This window comes from Rhea pennata, chromosome 4 (assembly GCF_028389875.1).
Source record: "Rhea pennata isolate bPtePen1 chromosome 4, bPtePen1.pri, whole genome shotgun sequence".
Lineage (NCBI taxonomy): Eukaryota > Metazoa > Chordata > Aves > Rheiformes > Rheidae > Rhea > Rhea pennata.
The window spans coordinates 529,758-547,442 of NC_084666.1; the positions used below are offsets into that span (position 1 = coordinate 529,758).

The 17,685-nt window shown below is 47.3% G+C and overlaps 1 protein-coding gene across 13 annotated transcripts in view; it reads left to right on the plus strand.

Moving 5' to 3' along the window:
* Nucleotides 1-17,685, plus strand: part of DCTN1 (dynactin subunit 1) — a 91,505-nt gene that overhangs the window by 64,155 nt on the left and 9,665 nt on the right. For 9 of the 13 annotated variants that reach the window (XM_062574845.1, XM_062574841.1, XM_062574843.1 and 6 more), the window contains 15 exons: nucleotides 1,543-1,581; nucleotides 3,168-3,365; nucleotides 6,442-6,646; nucleotides 7,804-7,882; nucleotides 9,548-9,707; nucleotides 10,710-10,814; nucleotides 11,173-11,364; nucleotides 12,167-12,283; nucleotides 13,304-13,456; nucleotides 14,135-14,295; nucleotides 15,370-15,538; nucleotides 16,095-16,163; nucleotides 16,653-16,715; nucleotides 16,805-16,954; nucleotides 17,485-17,646. In XM_062574845.1, the coding sequence (XP_062430829.1) occupies nucleotides 1,543-1,581; nucleotides 3,168-3,365; nucleotides 6,442-6,646; nucleotides 7,804-7,882; nucleotides 9,548-9,707; nucleotides 10,710-10,814; nucleotides 11,173-11,364; nucleotides 12,167-12,283; nucleotides 13,304-13,456; nucleotides 14,135-14,295; nucleotides 15,370-15,538; nucleotides 16,095-16,163; nucleotides 16,653-16,715; nucleotides 16,805-16,954; nucleotides 17,485-17,646 (2,022 nt within the window). The remainder of the gene's footprint in view (nucleotides 1-1,542; nucleotides 1,582-3,167; nucleotides 3,366-6,441; nucleotides 6,647-7,803; nucleotides 7,883-9,547; nucleotides 9,708-10,709; nucleotides 10,815-11,172; nucleotides 11,365-12,166; nucleotides 12,284-13,303; nucleotides 13,457-14,134; nucleotides 14,296-15,369; nucleotides 15,539-16,094; nucleotides 16,164-16,652; nucleotides 16,716-16,804; nucleotides 16,955-17,484; nucleotides 17,647-17,685) is intronic. The other 4 variants (XM_062574849.1, XM_062574850.1, XM_062574851.1 and 1 more) reach the window with 1 other exon arrangement.

A 17,685-nucleotide genomic window follows, 5' to 3' on the forward strand; every position in this document is an offset into this window, starting at 1 on the left:
GGTGAACATGATGATAGATCAAGGCTCTGCATCAGAGCTGGAGCTTACAAGTTAGGTAAAGGAGGGGGTTGTCTGCATTCAGTCCAAAGACAGACTTAAAATGTTATCCCTATCTGCCCACTAGTGTTAGGTGAACTAGAGTGGAGAGACTTGTAATAGGTGCACTTTGGAAACACTCCTGCTGTGAGATACACAGACCCCTTATAAACATCCAATCTTTCTCTAGCTTGGATATTTCTAATAATTATATTAGCACAGTTAATCCATTTTTGTTCTTTAAAATAGTTTTTCATTACTTCCATCCTGCTTTGTTTTAATTAGTTAAAATTAGAGCTTGTGAAAGATTTAGGGCATGAGAGCAAAGAAATAACAGTACAAGAGGACAAACAACGCACTATTAGAGGTTGTGTGCTAGGGAAGGAGCTGGAGCAATCACCGCCTGGTGGGAGGAAAGGATATTCCCATTTCCCACCGAGTCCTGGCTGGTTTTGAGGACTCTGAAGTCAAGTTTATATAGTGTGTGCAAATCTGCTTGCTTGATAGTAGCAGTGAGATCTGTATGTCCAGGATTGGATTGGGAAAGCAGTAGAGGAGAAATCTGCTTTGTTTTCCTATGCTATTTGGCAGCCTGTGGGATTTTTCTCAAAGTCTGTTCCCTAATGTCAGCGCAGCTTTGTGATTTTAATCTGTAATTGTGAGGCTGCTTTAAAGCTGTGCTACTGCCAAAAGGTGGCAGGGGAATCCTTCCCCCTCCTTCAACCCCTTTTCCCAGCTGTTTGTTCAAGGTACATCAGCATTTGTCTGGCCATGGGGATGGATGTGACCAAAAAAGAGCCTGACATACAAGTTCAGTATTCCCTGGCAGGGACTTACCATGAGGTTACGTGAGTGCTGCTGTGGGATCGAGTGGGCAGTGGTAAGGAGCACTGGACCATCTCTGGTAGCTCTGTAGACTTATGCCCCTTAGTGACTGAATGACCGCAGCCTCGTGCAGTTGCCCTGTTCTTTGCGTGGGCTCTCACATGAGCTGTGCAGGCAGACAGCTGTGAGCATGGAAGCACACGACCAGAAAGTCCAGGTACTTGGTGAGAGCTTGAGGTCCTTTACAGAGCACCAACCTATTTACAAAGTTTAAAAAAGAGGTAGAACTTCAGGTGGATTTGGGGTTATCTTTAAACGGTTTGGAAGCCAGGTTTTCCTCAAAGGTGTATGGTGACAGGGAGAGAGATTATGACACAAGTGCAGCACAGGGAGCAGGATATTTGGGGGAAAAGTTTTCACAGGGAGGGTGGTCAGATGCTGGGAGGAGTCTAGAGGGGTTGTGGGATCTTTGTCCTTGGAGATAGCCAGGCCTTCTTTGGACAAGGCCCTGAGCAACCTGATCTAGTTGTCCCTACTTTGAGCATGGAGGTGGACCAGAGACCTCCAGTTATCTCTTCCAACCTCAGTTGCTGTATGATTCTGTGAAGAAATACTGTATTTTTGAATGTATAATTTTGTTCAAGACAGGCAATTGTAACTGAGGGTATTCTCTGTCTCCAGAACAGCTCAGCAGCATCTCAGTTTGCTCATGAAGGCCAGGTGACTGCTGTCCCAGCGTTCTGGTTTGATGAGCGTGCATGTTGAAATCGTCCTTGTCAGCTCAGTAACTGGGAGCTGGGAGTTTTGCCTAGATCTCTAATTCACCCTTCAGTAAAAACTCACGCGTGGCTGCATAATACCTTTATGACTTTGCGTTGCTTGAGTGACTATTTTTCTTCCTGCGTAGGCAGCTCACCATTTACAACATAGCTGTCTGGTTTAGAAACATGGTGCTAACCTTGTCTGTCTTTTAAGGAGAGTCAGATATATCTTCCCCTTTGAAAGTAAGAGATGTTTAAAAGAGAAGTGTTTTAGCTGGATGGGATGGGGTGTATTTGCATGCTCCCATGAGGGTGCATTTGCATCCTGTTGGAAATATTAAGTCTACATCCCTTTTTTTATGCACCAGCACTAATTTTGATCACCTTTGGCTTTGGTCTTAAGGTGCTGCTGCAGGCTCCAGCTACAGTGCAGTATCTTTGTGCAGCCTTTTTTGGATTAAAATGGGGCATAGCACGCCGCTATCAGTATCTTCTTCAGGCTGTATCTTTAACTGAAGATAAAGCTGGATGCCAGTACAACGGCCCTCGCTCATCTACAGTAGAGTGAAGTGAACTCAGGCTGGTGCTGGTTACCTAGCAGGTCTGTGGGAAGGGCCTGAAGTCACTCTGTGCAGCTAACAGGCTAGAAAAGCCTTAAGGAGGGTCTTACGGTTACACTTGCAAGGTAATCTGAGTTTCACTTCAGAGGTAGTTTTAGGATTTGATTTGTCATGTGCTATCCTGGTCAAACCGAAGAATTTCCAGGTTCTAGACTTCTACTGGGCTTTGTCTTGTAGGGCTGATCCAGGCCTGACACATTGTGGGTTGCAATACACACAGCCCTGAATGTGGTTGCAACTCTTTTTTAAAAATAACTGCCTTGCTCTAGAAGATTTGAATATCAAGAAAACAATGTGGAGGGACAAAAGAGGAGTAGCTGGACCGGGATATGATAAACTTGCAGCATGAATGCACAGTCTGTGATGTGTCTTGTTTGTGTGTATCTGCATGTTTCTGTACACATTAATACACGTTACACATTAATAACGTAAACCCCTGGTTGCTGTAAGTCTATAACAGGTTGTTTTGTTAAAACTCTTAAATAAATTAAAAGAAAAATTAAGAAAATGTTTCTTGCATGCCACTACTCCATTCTGATCTGAAAGGGTAGGAGGAAAGAAATTATTGGAGGGTGGATTTGGGTGTGTCGTTTGTTTGTTTAATTTAAACGTGCATAGATCCCAGTGAAATCGGTGGCAAGGTGCTGAGCACCTTTTGCAAGCCAGGCTTTCTCGGTTAGTTATCATACATTATGTGTGTGATGAAAATCACTACAGATCAAGAGATTAAAACGAAATACTCTGCAGCTGCAATTTTGTGGTGATACTTTCTTCAAAAACTGCTCCAGTAATAATGCCAGGAGAAGGGCTAGTTGGTTGGGCTGGATTCTAAGGTTTTGCTAAATATACATTAAACTAATATTTTTGGAGCTCTCTCCAAAGATTATCGCTACCCCTGTTGGTAATTTTTGGCATCACTTTATAGGAGGAGGAGAATTTGCGTGCTCAAGTCAGGGACCTGGAGGAGAAATTGGAGACTCTGAAGATAAAGCGAAATGAAGACAAAGCAAAACTTAAAGAGCTCGAGAAGTACAAGATCCAGCTGGAACAGGTGCAGGAATGGAAAAGCAAAATGCAGGAACAACAGGCTGATCTTCAAAAACGTTTAAAGGAGGCCAAAAAGGTGAGTGTTCTTGGGGAGCTGTGCAAATCAAGAAACTGTGAGTTGCATAGAGAGGAAGTGGTGCCAGAGCTAATTCAGTTGTTGAAAACCCAATTATATAGTTCCTTCTTTTTTTTCTTTTCTTTTTGGATGAAGTATCATCAGCTGGCATTGAACTCTGTGTTCTCCTAAATCTTGCCTTTTGAGTACCTAAAGGTCCTAAAATGGCCTCTGACCTTACACGGCTCTGTTCTGTCCAAAATAAATACTGATTTAGGTATTGAGCTGCCAGCACAAATGCCAAATACAATCAGACTACACTACGTGGTTAATTCACCATGCAAGCGTAAGCTCCAACTGTGTCTGGTGCATCATGACAGTAGCACATTCAGCTTGTCCTGGAGCTGAAGTCACAGCTTCCTCCTTTAGCTGCAGTAGATGTCTGAGCAGACAGAGCCTTTGTGTGGACTTTACACAATCCTGTCAAGTTACTGGAGATTTTGTACATCCTGGCATTCGCTTTGGTTTCTGCTGCCTGCCTGACCCTTCTAACAGATGGCTTGGTCTTTTGAGGCAGGAACATCTGATCTATCTATGAAGTAATTTCTGTATTGTGATCTATCTATGAATTAATTTCTGTATTGATGCAATTTTCAGTCTTGTACTGGTTAAGATAAGTTGAAGTTAGGAATAGTTTGCTTCAATAGATGGAGAAACATACGGTAATTGAGGGACAAGTCACACATCTCACCTTGCAAGATAAATATCTGAGTATGGCAGCAGCTCCATTTCTCTAGTTTAATCTATGGTTGTGTATCTGCCAGTGATTTGGGAGTGGTGCTCTTTAAATTCCAGAGCTGTTGGTAGACTGCCAGTCCACCTTCAAAATCATGAGTAAGGTTCCTGGAGATCCTGCCAAATTGCTTCAAAAATCAATAAATTCCAACAGCTGTGGTTTTAAAAACATGGCCACACTTTGAAGCTTCTGCTACGATTGCAAGAGCCAGCAGCATTGGAATATGCTCACTGCCAATGCAGCTGGATCTGTTCATCTTAGCTGATGCTGACCTTGCAGGCCTAAGTTTTTTTGGATGTCCTAAGAACTGGGTGTCTTGAAAGATTCTCTCTCTCTCTCTCTATTTATTTATTTAATTGCCATGCTTCTCTTAAACCTTCCTCCGCTCAGGAATTCTTATTTATTTATTTATTTTTCCTTCTGTGCACTCATATTTCTCTCCAGGGTTTGTGAAGAAGCAGCTTGTCTTTCTTCTTGCTTGTTTCTATGTAATGTTAAAGCAGCATACTATTTAACTGAGGAATATATTTACGTACAGTATTTGTCACTTAAAGGAGTTGCATCCCAATGCTTTGTTTTAAATACAGCATTAATGTAAGCTGCTGCTTTATTGTACTGAGTCTGTTCAGGAACTGAGCTGAAGCAAGCTGGAACATCTCAGGCTGTTCTTAAATGGAGATTAGATGATGCAGTCCTCTGGAGCCTAGTCTGAGCTAAGCATATCTCCAAAGGTGCCTAAGAAGGCCCTGGGGAATCTTGCCAATGTGTATAAATACCTGTTGAGGGGGAGTAAAGAAGACAGAACCAGGATCTTCTTGGTGATGCACAATGAAAGGATGAGAGGTGATGGGCACAAGCTGAAATACAAAAAATACTGTTTAAACACAAGAAAAGCTGTTTTACTGTAAAGGTGATTGAACACTGGAGCAAGTTGTCCAGAGAGGTTCTGGAGTCTCCATCCTTGGAGATGCTCAGTATCTGAAGGGACAGGGTCCTGGGCAGCTTGCTGTAGCTGACCTTGCCTGAGCCCCTGCTTGGGGTTGGACTAGATGATTTCCGGAGGTCTCTTCCGACCTTACCGGTTCTGTGGCTGTGTTATTGGTGGGAACTGCTCTCCCTGCTTCAGTGACTGCAGGGTGTAAATGGGTGTTCCCATTGCACCTTTTTCTTTCCTGGCTTAGTCTGGGATTGTTTCTTTCCACAGTGGCTTCCCAGTGGGCTCTGATCATGACTTTCCACTGTACATTTTAGTTCTAATTTGTTTAAACTATTTTCCCTTTAGCTAAATTGATATTTTTGAGCCCCTGCTCTGCAGGATTGGTTAGTATGAGTCACTGCCAGTAAAAGCCACTGGCCCTTGAAGCTAATGAATCTTAGTGTTGCTCGTTATATGGAGAAACACTTCTGTGATGGCTCTGCTATTGCGATCCCAGTTCACTGGGGGAATGCTTTGAGTCTCATGGATGTGCACAGTACTAGCAAAGAACTGTGCCAGCCCACAGCTGGTGTTCTGTTATTTGATGTCTATTCTCCTCCATAAGGTATTTCTGAATCTTTCTGTTCCTCCTCTTGAGGCTTATAGTCCTTCAAATGATACTTCTTGGGTAACTGTCTTCTCTCAGCCTTACCTCGAGCTGGTTTATATGTTGTCTCTTCCCTTGCCTGAGTTATGGTACCATTTCTCCTTGTCAGGTCCTGCCCTTGTCATTTAAAACGTCTGCTTCACTTTACCGGTTTAGCTCTTTCTGTATTCTCCTGCCAAGGTTAGGTGCTCAGCTCTTCACACCCCCGCGTAGTGCTCTCAGGCAGATACCAGGACACTCGGAGCGCTGGCAGTGACCTTTCACTTCTCTCTGCTGTTTGGCCTGTTTTGTCAAGGGTGGCTTCTCAGTTCATTTTCCCAGTGTTTTGTTAGCTTATCTGCTCCAATACAAGTGACAGTAAGTCTGTATCCCTTCTGTCTTCACATCCATCTCTCCTTTGCTTGCAGATCATTCTGTATTTGGGTGTTTCTGCTGGGCTGTGTTGTAGATAGGAGTAGGTTTGAAATGCAGCTGCTACAAAGCAGATGAGAGATTCCCAAGAGAGGGGAAATGGACACTCTAGAGCACTAGCAGTGGGCCTTCTCCTCTAAGCCTGGGTGAGCTTCTGTTAATTGGACCTGATTCTTCTCTGGGAATCAGAGGAGAATCTCAGACAGTCATAGCTGTCTGAGGCTCACTGCTTGTGAGATGGTTCTCTTAATGACTGGCCTTGAGCTTCCAGGAGATGGTCTTCTCATCTGTCTGTGCTTGACTGCAGGAAGCCAAAGATGCCTTGGAAGCCAAGGAGCGCTACATGGAGGAGATGGCAGATACTGCTGATGCGATTGAAATGGCAACCCTGGACAAGGAGATGGCAGAAGAGCGAGCAGAATCCCTGCAGCAGGAGGTGGACTCCTTGAAAGAGAAGGTGGAATATCTCACAATGGACCTGGAGATCCTGAAGCATGAGATAGAAGAGAAAGGTGGGAGAGGATGTGGGAAAGGGTCAGTTTTAGTGGTCTCAGCTAGGGCCACACAACAGGGGAGCTTATTGCTGGGGAGGAGATTGACTGTTTATCTGCAGTGATGGATTCTTACCGCTCATTGTGGTGGGACTCGAGGTTTGCCTCTGCAATTCCCACTTGGCAGGCTCGGAAGCATTCTGCTACATTTCCAGCCATGCCCAGTAGGCACAGATAGGACCTTTACAGGGGCAGGTCAGCAGGAGGCAGCAGCTTAGCTTTGTGTTCAGTCAGGTACCAGGCCTCGCTGAGAAGGCAAAAATACAGCTGCTGCACTTGTGAGGCTGGAAACAAGAGTGTTCTTGTCGTAGGCTTGGAGGAGCTTGGATTTAATGCCAGAGACTTAATCTTAATGCTTGTCACTCTTGCTGGGACAGCGGATCCCACCCCAAAAGATATTTGGGTGGGACAGACTTTGTGTGGAAGCTCATGTAACTGCTTTTGTTACTTGCTGATTTTTAGATCCAACTGCTCAGCTTTGCACTGAGCATATCTTCGAAACCAGATTATTGCCCTTTCTTTGATTCCACTGTGGCCTTTTTAGCTCTTTGTATTCGAGGTGAGCTTTAGAAATTACACACAGCGGGAAATGGGAAACCATGAAATACTTTAGCATTAGCAGCGCCTGAAAGAAATCAAACCCACGGAAGGAGCAGATGATCAGGTAGGCAGGCTGAGGGATGTGAACAAAAAATGGATGACATGTTGAGGGAGCGAAAAAAGATATGAGGGGGAAAGGAGTATTCTGCAAGGAGATGAGGAACTTATTAATGAGTGGTATCTTTTATTTGTGTTTGCTTTCACTGAATTCTGAGTGCCTAGGCATACTTGCTGTATCCAGCTAAGTGTAGTTCTGTCGTAACCCAGCTGCTGCTTGGGTATAATCTGCAAGTTGAGACAGTGGTTCTTCATCTGAACTAATTTCTCGACCTAGGAGCACCAGTGTTGTGCACCAGCCTTGTGTTTCCCTCAGTTGCAGCAGAGGGACTGATCTATTTCGCTTTGAGACTTAGCTGTCCTCTTAATAGTGTTTGTAATGTCACTTAGTGCTGAGAGATGTATCTGGTTAGCAGCTGCTATTTCTGCACAGGCTGAATAATGCTTCCTTTCCACACCAGGCTCAGATGGAGCAGCATCCAGTTACCAAGTCAAACAGCTAGAGGAGCAGAATGCGAGACTTAAGGAAGCTCTTGTAAGGTAGGAAACCACCTGTGGCTTCCCAAAAGGCTGGGATGCTGGCTATGCAGATCCTTGCTATGAAAGCTTGTGCTCTGTTGGTCTAGTGACAGCTTGTGTCAGAGCACTGAGCCAAATGCTTCTTCTCCAGAGCAGATGGTGTAAAAGCTGCTAACTGGCTCTTGGGCTGTTTGAGCTCTGTATATGCCTTTAAAAGGGTCCCTTGTTACTGGAGAACAATGTGTATAAGGAGAAAATGAGCCATTTCAGGAAGTTTGTGCTGTATTTCATTTCTCTGTGTATGCAGTAATGTGCTTCTCCAGAACAGCAGCAGGTTTTTGTGCTGCAGGTTTATTGAAGCAGCCTGTATGGGATAGTTCTCCAGACACATGCCAGCCAGGTCCTGCTTGAGGTTTCCTGAGCCCACTGGCCAAACAGATTGTTGCCTTTCTCTGCGTAAGGGCATGTGCCAGGGCATTGGCGCTTTTTTTCTGAAAGCTGTATGTCCTCTAGGCTAAAGGATCAAGCAGAGTGCCTCTGGTAACCATGTCACTGCTCACTGTCACACCTTAATTCCTTTGTGACCGTGATTCAGTGCATGTAGAATGCCATATTGCCCTTCGTGTGGAGAACGGTCCCTGCTCAAAGACATTTATGTCTTACCAGGAAAAGGTAAAGAAAGGGAGAAGCAGGAGGTGGCCTCACTGTGGAAGCATTCCCTGCTGATACAAAACATAAGAAACTACTTTGCAAGGATTTCCAAACCAGCATATGTTTGGGATAGGGAGTATAAAGAAACCATTCTAAGTAAGAGAAACTCCAAGCCCTTAAGCCCCAGAAGAACTTTATGGTTTGTTAACAGAGCTCTTCACAACAGGGTCTGCATACACATAAAGCTGTGTTCTCACTGCCGTGGTGAAACACCTTACCTTGTTTGTACTCCATCTTTTTTATTATTATTATTATTATTTTCTGCTGTTGACCCTCTTCCTGGCACTGTGAATGTAACTGTGTTATTTTTCTTTGCTCATTCAGTTCTTCTTTTCTGTGCTTTAGATTGTTCCCTTTACAATTATTCTTTCCTTTCTGTCTCACCTCTCTGTTATTCATTTTTCTATTTTTCCTTCTCTGTTTTCTCCAGTAGCTCTTATCATTTCAGAGGAAGGTGCCATTTCAGGCACTGATTCGTGTCCTTTCCTTGCTGTTCGTTAGTTGTGCTCTGGGGACATTGCTTGTTTCTCCACTGGGGAGTGGCTGCCCAGACACACTGCAATAGGAGACTGGAAAGACACCATAGTCTCACTGGGCAGCTCTCCTTGAAGTGGAGATGGGGCAGCTTGTGAGCTGAATTGCAGACTGCATACTTATTTTTAGAGGTGGGAGTAGTTTGTCCCTAAAATGTATAACCTCTAGTTGAGTGCCTTAAAAAGATCTCTGTGTGTTCTCACTTTGAAAGTCACTTCTGTGCCAGCCTGGCACATACAGGGTCCATTGGGGCTCTCCAGGGGTGCCTGGTAGCTCTGCTTGTACCACCACTGGGTGGCCAAGGCCAGGGATCTTGGCCCCTACTGGTGGGGAAGGACTACTGATATCCACAAAGAGCAATGTCTGGGAAGGGAACAGTTTCCATTGCTGTAGTACCTGTGCTTCCACTGGCCTGTGCTGAGTCTGGTCACTCTCTGTAAGGATGAGGGACTTGTCTGCATCAGAGAAGCAGGAACACGTGAAGCTTCAGAAGCAGATGGAGAAGAAGAACACGGAACTGGAGTCCCTGCGTCAGCAGAGGGAGAAGCTGCAGGAGGAGGTGAAGCAGGCAGAGAAAACAGTTGATGAGCTGAAGGAGCAGGTGAGTCCAGCTAGGGATGGATGTGGGCTATTTGGGCCTTGGGCAACTGTTGTCAGGCAAGTCAGGGTCACCTCCTGGTATGGCAGTGTTTCACTATGGCAGTTGTTCTTGGAGAGCCACACTTGGCGATACTACTGCAGGGACTAATACCACTGAGTCCATGTCCAAAAGCAAATCCTGTACCAGCAATAAAACTGTGCTGGACTCTGCTTTATTTTGTGTTTGGGTCTAAGGTGGCTCTTGAACATGGGGCACATGCTGTGTGTTGTCCTTGGTAGGGGTGATCCGTGTTTGCTGCTTGCTAAGCTCTTTTCCTTCTATTGTTGCTGCCTGAGCTGTCTTTATGAGGCTTGTTCCTAGCCAGGCTGCAGGTGAGGAGCAGCCCTTAGAAAGTGCCTGGGAAGGATCTTTATTCACTGCAGAGCAATGTGTGCAGTTCCTTTGAACTACAACAGGCCACGTGCTATCTGAGCGTTAGCCTGGATTTTATAAAAGGTGGGCTATTAGTAAAAATGATATCTGTTAATACTAAGACTGAAATGCCCATTTCTCCATTAATATTGTGAGCTTATAACCGCTCCTCTATGCCCTCGGGGAGGACAGAGACCCTGGAAGGCACTGTCATGAGTCTGCAAAGACTCAACGCAAAAGTCAGCATCATTTACACTGACCTGAAACAGTGTGTGATGTGTGACTGTGACTGACTGCAGCTAAAGACGCAGTAACAACTGCAAGAGCCAAAGCCAAACCTCTGTTTTAACATGCCTTTCCCTTGAGTTGCTGGACACATCGCTGGCTCTTCTGGTTTGAGTTGCTCGCTGTCCTGATGGATATTGCCTTTACTATCGGGAGGAAGCCTATGCACTCCCTGCCCAACAGGATGTGTCAGTCGTATCCCGCAGCTCGCCAGAGTGAACCCGCTGTGATGTAAAAGGACCTTTAAGCTGCTGGTAGCAGTGCTTTGAGAGCTGGGTTGGACTGTGATGCAACGTGCGTTTGCAGGTTGATGCTGCTTTGGGTGCTGAAGAGATGGTGGAGACTCTGACGGAGAGAAACTTGGACCTGGAAGAGAAGGTCCGGGAGCTGCGTGAGACTGTTGGAGACCTGGTAAGATGGGCTCCTGTGGAATACAAGTGGTACTGGAGTGCTTGTGCTGCTTCCTTTATGCCTGGTGTGTGTCTGGGCTGACATGAGGCTGATTTGGGCTTATTACTTGACGTTGTGGCTGTCTAAGGCAGCAAAGTAAGCACTGCTAGTACGTGCTGGTAGTAGTGCCAGAGGGGTCTGGGGAACCTTTCTGAAGCCATCCCACTTGGTCTTGCTTCCAAGTGTTTTGTCCTTCATCTCTGCAGAATATGCCCTTTACACCTAGGAGGGGCCCTCTGCTCTACTTTGAAAATGCTAGACTGCCCTCGCTTGCTAGTCCATGGGGTAACTGCATCCCATGCCACCTCCTTGTTTCTAGGAAGCCATGAATGAGATGAATGACGAGCTGCAGGAAAATGCCCGGGAGACTGAGCTGGAGTTACGGGAGCAGCTGGATATGGCAACAGCACGGGTCCGTGAAGCGGAGAAGCGTGTGGAGGCTGCACAGGAGACCGTGGCTGACTACCAGCAGACTATCAAGAAGTACAGGGAGCTGACTGCACACCTTCAGGTAGTGTCCTTCAGCACTCCTGGGTACTGCAGCAGGGCAGCACCAGGAGGCAGATGCCACTGGCCAGGCGTGCACATCCCCCTGCCCTGTAGCAGCACTCCTTTGGGAGCAGACCTTGATGAGGAGGAGGCTGAGCATATGTAGGCAAGAATGTTCTTAAAGGAAGGGAGCCCTGGGGGTAGGGGCATCACGTTGTCTGCTAATCTCCTGTGGAAATTGGCTCTGCAAATGCAGAAGAAAATAGATGGCTGATGCCCTGGGGAGTGGATTCCTAACTGTTTTTTTTTTTCTGAGGAATGTCCAGCAGTGCCAGAATGCTCATGCTTCTCATGACCTCTGTCAGTCCTGGCTTTCCTGCTTATATCCAGATGGGGTTCATAGATAGAGCATCAGCTGAAGGCTGCTGAAGTTGGTGTTGTGAAGTATTTCTGCCTTTCATGCAGCTGTGCTGCTTATGCTCCAGGTTTGGGAACTGTGCCCTGGAAAAGGCAGGGTAGCATGGGGTTGTTCCAGCATTGCTCTTGGTTCTCCTTGACTTTGCTGGAGGGAGAAAATAAATTGGTAATAAGTCTGCAAGGATTCCTTGGCTTTAGTACAGATTGCTGTCAGCTGAGAGTCAGGGACAGGCCTGTGTTTCTCTTCCTCATTTTCATCCTATTAGTCCCTTGCAGCACAAGGAGCCCCCTGCTCCAAAAAGGGGCATCAGGCATTAGAGGTGGAGGTACTACAGAGGGTGTGGGATTACAGTTCTCCTTTGTGGTATTTTTCCATACTTCTAATTGCAGCTTCTTTCTGTGCTCAGGATGTGAACCGTGAACTCATGAGTCAGCAAGAAGCTTCTGCCGAGAAACAGCAGCAGCCTCCTCCAGAAATGTTTGACTTCAAGATTAAATTTGCAGAGACAAAAGCCCATGCTAAGGTAGGCTAGCAGGAGAGCGCTGTACTGGATGTGTGAGCTGAACATGGTGCATCCGTTCCAGCGTGCGAGACCGCTGATGCGGTAGCACGGCGTAGGTGTGGGATGCCGCTTTGGGGAGGTGCTCTGAGTACACTGCAGTTGCCGTATGCTGAGGCTGGCGCTGGGGCACAGCTCTCTGGTTACGCGCTTGCGGCGCTCTTACCACTAGTAGAAACAGGCTGAGGTGACTATCGGGAGCTGGCAGGAACACAGGGTGTGTGGTGGGAGGGAGGAAGCTACCAGCATGTGATGCACAAAGAAACGGTCACCACTGTGTCTGTGAAGGCATGCAGGGAATGCTTAATCAAGCAGAGCAGTTTAAGCAGGATGAAAAGCCATCTCTGCCTCTGCTTCAGTGTGGTCCAAGTGCCAGTGAGTTGGCATGGGTCTGTGCAAGGACTCCCCTGCTCTGTTCCTAGCTCTGCTGCACCCCAGTGGCCATACAGTTCTGATTGCCTCTGCTGCCCATCAGTGGAACTGAACACTTGCTGCTTGACAGGGAAAATGGGAAGGCAAGTGCAATGTGAAGCAGTTCAGGACTGTCGCCTGTTAGTACTGGGGGCAGCAGTGTACCATTTTGCTAAGAAACACACACTTTCGGATACTCACTGCTGTGCAAAAATGGATGTTTTTTATGAAAGTGTGTTCTCAGAGCTGACAATTGAAACATTGTTTTTATCATTCTGTGGATGCTGGCTGGAAAGAAAGAACGCTTGTGAGTATGGATACATGGTGTACTCTGACCTCTCTGTGGCTAGGTCGGAGCTCAGGGTCTGATCCAGGCCAATCCACGGGACAGCCAGATGGTAATAATAAAGTGTATCCTGCAACAGCTGTGGAGCCTGGTGTTAGCTGTGTCCCAGGAGGAAAGAGATTTTGACTCTTGAACACTGAACAGACTGACAATACATCTCCTGTTCTGCACTGACCTGAAGAGAGCACCAAGCAGGACTCCTTTTTGACTGTGCATGTCTCCTGCAGGCTATTGAGATGGAGCTGCGCCAGATGGAGGTGCAGCAGGCCAACCGGCATGTCTCCCTCCTCACTTCGTTCATGCCAGATAGCTTCCTGCGCCACGGAGGGGACCACGACTGCATCCTTGTGCTGCTGCTCATCCCCCGGCTCATCTGCAAGGTGGGATAGGTGCCTTGGACCCTGCATGGGTTTGGGGCTGGGGGTTAAGCTTTGATCACTGGCTGGGGAGAGGGACGCGTGGAAGAATTAGCACACTGAAGCTTTGGGCTGGCCCGTAGGAAGAGCTGGCCGTATCTGCTGAGCTGGGCTCGTGGGGCTTGGAGTGTCGGCTTCAAAGGTTTTCACTAACCAGGAGCTGTGCCATAGGTCTGTGGGAAATGTATATATTCTTTTCTACTCTAGGTGAATTTGGAATATTTACTTGTTTGAACACACACACACACACACACACACACACACACACACACACACGAAGGAACTCATTTCTTTGTAAACTTTAGTTTCAACAAAAATCACTACTTTTTATTGAAAAGTTCCTACTCCAGTCATGGAGCTTCAATGATAGGAGAAGTACAGGAAAATGCTGGTCAGGGAAATCTTGGAGCTAAGCTGTGGAAGATTCCCTGGAGAGGCTGGGCAGTGTGAACAGGATGGGTGACTTGGCAGTGAGGCTGCCATGGGAATGAACCTTGAGCCTGAGTAAGTGGCAGCAGTGAGGGGAGGGCTAATGAAACTGTGCACACAAGCTGTGCCTGGGTTGGGCTGGTCGGTGACTACGTGGGGAAGGATCAGAACAAGTCTGGAAAGACTTTGATTGTTTGCCCTCTTCCACAACAGGCTGAGCTGATCAGCAAACAGGCTCAGGAGAAGTTTGATCTGAATGAAAACTGTGCAGAGCGCACTGGCCTCAGGGGTGCTCAGGGAGAGCAGCTGAGCTTTGCTGCTGGCCTGGTATATTCTCTAAGTCTCCTGCAGGCTACGCTGCACAAATACGAACAGTGAGTACTTAACCATTCTGCTCCATCACCGAGTCAGTCTTGGTTTCCACCTACTTCACTGACTGGAAGCACTGAGCTCTGCAGTCTCACTGGAAGGCCTGGTCTTTGCTGGAGTTGCAGATGCTTTGGCAGCTAGGCTGGAAAAAATCTGAGGGATTCCCTTTATTGCCTTGTGATGGTAGTGTTCACTTCTCTTGTAACTTGTTCCTTGTTTTCCTCCTTTCCTCCCAAGAATTGGGGTGTGAAGCTTTCTAGCATGAGTCCTCATTCTTCAGCTGTGACCATGTCTTTAGGCCAGAAGTATCCCTGGCACACTGAATTTTCCATCTAATCCTGCCAGGAGATGCATCACACTCTCCTGCTAAGTTTGATTGTGTCTGGGACTCATACTGGGCTTCAGACTCAGAGCAGACACTCCCCTGCAGCCCAGTTCCCTCTTTTGTGAATGCTCAGTGCTTAGTCATGTGTGGAAGGTTTTATGGAGTGTCAAGGAGGAATCTAAGTGCTTGATTAATATGAGCCAGTTGCTGGCCAATGTCATGACAACAGCATGGAAAGAGTGCTTTCTGCAGAGACTGGAAATTCCTTTGGAGACCAAAAGTGCTGTGCTAGGGAAAATAATCACTGTGAGCCCTGCTAGGCTTTGCTTCCCAGGAAAGTGACTCAGTTTGAACAGAGCCCTGAAAGATCCCTTTGCTCCTACAGCAACATGACTGATGAGCTCGTTAAATCTATTATTATATGCTGTTGGTGCTAGATGGTAAATTTTTTCCTGCCTCCAGCACTGGATTCTGCCTCAAATTCATGCTAGCTTAGATACTTGAAGTATTTTTCTGTTCTGAGACTCCCTTTCCTGTAGCCCCCAGGCAGCCAATTTCAAGTCCTGGTTTTCTGCAGATGTTTTGACCTTCAGTGACCTCTCTCTAGCTACCCTGCTGCTTAGGGTCCAGCTGACTATGGCTGGCACTTTAGGTGGTCTGAGATCAGCACCCAGAAGCAAAGCCCTGCCTTGATGCTGTCTGGACTATATGCCTGTTCCCAGACAAGCTGACTGTGTTTCCATTTCCTTACCAGGGCCCTGAACAAATGCAGCGTTGAGGTGTATAAGAAGGTGGGGATGCTGTACCCCGAGATGAGTGTCCATGAACGCTCCCTGGACTTCTTGATCGAGCTGCTGCACAAGGACCAGCTGGATGAGACTGTCAATGTGGAGCCACTGACCAAAGCTATCAAATACTATCAGGTAGGATCTGTGGAGCCAAGAGCGTCAGGCTCTTGGCCAAGCTTGGGGCATTTCTGACCTGCAGGGCATGGAACTGGTCAAATCTCTCCAGCATGTTCAGCAGCTGGACCTCATGCCCTTGGATATGTTGTTCACATGGCACATTAAGAATCTGTCAATAAGCCTGCTTGATAGCAATTTGTTTTATGTTTTTTGCCTTCTGAGCATGCAGAACTTATGCCTGTGTTCTCCCTCCCTGGGAGGAAGAGAGGGAGGATGAAGGCAGAAAGGATGTGACTTGCCTGCCCTAGATTCCTGTGCTGCTGGGGATTGAGGCTGCTGACCTTATAGAGCTAAGGGCTACCAGCAAGCTCCCAGAGAGCAGGGTGTTCACACGGCATCTGGTTGGGGTGTCATCGCAACAGTTCTCACTTCTAGTAGAAAAACTAGGCCAAACTTTCAGTGTTAGTTTTGTTATGTATTTCCTAATTTGATTTGTTTGCTTGGATGCATGGAAACATTTGAAGGATGTTGATCTCTGTTGATCTCTGCTACGTTAATCTCTCTTTTCATGCAGCACCTGTATAGCATCCACCTGGCTGACCAAGCTGAAGACTGCACGATGCAGCTTGCTGACCACATTAAGGTGAAGTGGAGTAGAATAATTCGTCTATCTTTTTTTTGTGTGTTTTCTGTCTTTTTTGTCTTTTGCACCCCTGAAATTGTCTGGTGAGTTGAAGTACCTCTTCTGCCCTCTTTACTGCAATCAGATTTTATCCTGCACCCACTGGGTGTCAAGGCACACGAGTGATATAGGTTCCCCTGTTAGGAAAAGGGGGAAAAGACGTGGGCCATTTGCCATGCAGGCATCCAGGTAAGCAAGAAAGAGAAGAGAAGCAAGGAGAGCGCTGAAAACGTTGTCTGAGAGGGTGTGTTATACTTTCTTAAGCCTTTAAAGGGGCAGCGCTGTGTCCTATGCCCCACAGAGTAAAACAAAAGCCAAGTGAATGCCTCAGCTGTTTCTCCTGCTCTTTGTAAAGTCTGGAGTCATGGCAGCATGGTGCACAAAGGACAGCTGTCTTGCCTGGTCTCTGCTTTGCCCTGAACTCATGGTGCTTGTGTTTGTGCTCTGCAGTTCACCCAGAGTGCCTTGGACTGCATGGGCGTGGAGGTGGGCAGACTGCGATCCTTCCTCCAGGTAGGATGTGCTCCGTGAGCTTTGCTGAAGCTGTGCCAGATTCCCTTGCTCGTGATCTGTTTTTCTGAGGTGCTTTCTCTGAATCCTAGGCTGGGCAAGAGGCATCTGACCTTGCCATCCTCCTCAAGGACTTGGAGACCTCGTGCAGTGACATTCGACAGTTTTGCAAGAAGATCAGGCGCCGCATGCCAGGGACAGACGCTCCTGGCATCCCTGCAGCCCTCGGCTTTGGGCAGCAGGTGAGCTGGCCAGCACAGAGGCTCCCACAGGGCCAGGGCACCCCTGCTCTGCCCTGCACAGGGCCCTCTTAGCAGTATTTTGGGAGCAAGGAGCTCTGCTGGACGAGCACAGAATGCAGAGCGCTGCTGTCACGCTTGCTGGCTGCAGCGAGAGTGCCCTGGTATGCCATACCCTGCTTAAGCCAAGCCACAGCCTGCTGCTCAGGCAGAGGGAAATGGTGTGAGCTGATACTTGGTCTGGTGTCTGTGGGATGCGTGATTCTAGTCTGGATGGAGACAGATGGACTTTATAACCTACTTTTTTCCAAGCTTGAGTTTCTTTCTTTCTTTCCCCATGTTTCTTGTCTTCCCATGATGCTTTAGTGGGATGTTAAAATCTCGGTAGTGGTTGGACTGGGGCAAAGGAAGTGTTGTGCAGCCAGGAGCTGTGATGTCTGGGAGGCGAGTGGGAAAGTAGCTTGTTTACCTCTGTTCGTGTTCCTGGTTGGCTCTGGCCTTTCCTAACCACGCTGTGTCTGCTCGACTCTCAGGTGTCGGACACGTTACTGGACTGCCGCAAGCACCTGACCTGGGTGGTGGCCGTACTGCAGGAAGTGGCTGCTGCTGGGGCCCAGATGATTGCCCCTCTGACAGAGAACGAGGGACTGTTGGCGGTGAAGCTGGAGGATTTAGCCTTCAAAGCGAGCGAACAGGTGGGAAACTCTTCTCAGCCACCGCACTCCTCAGCGCCT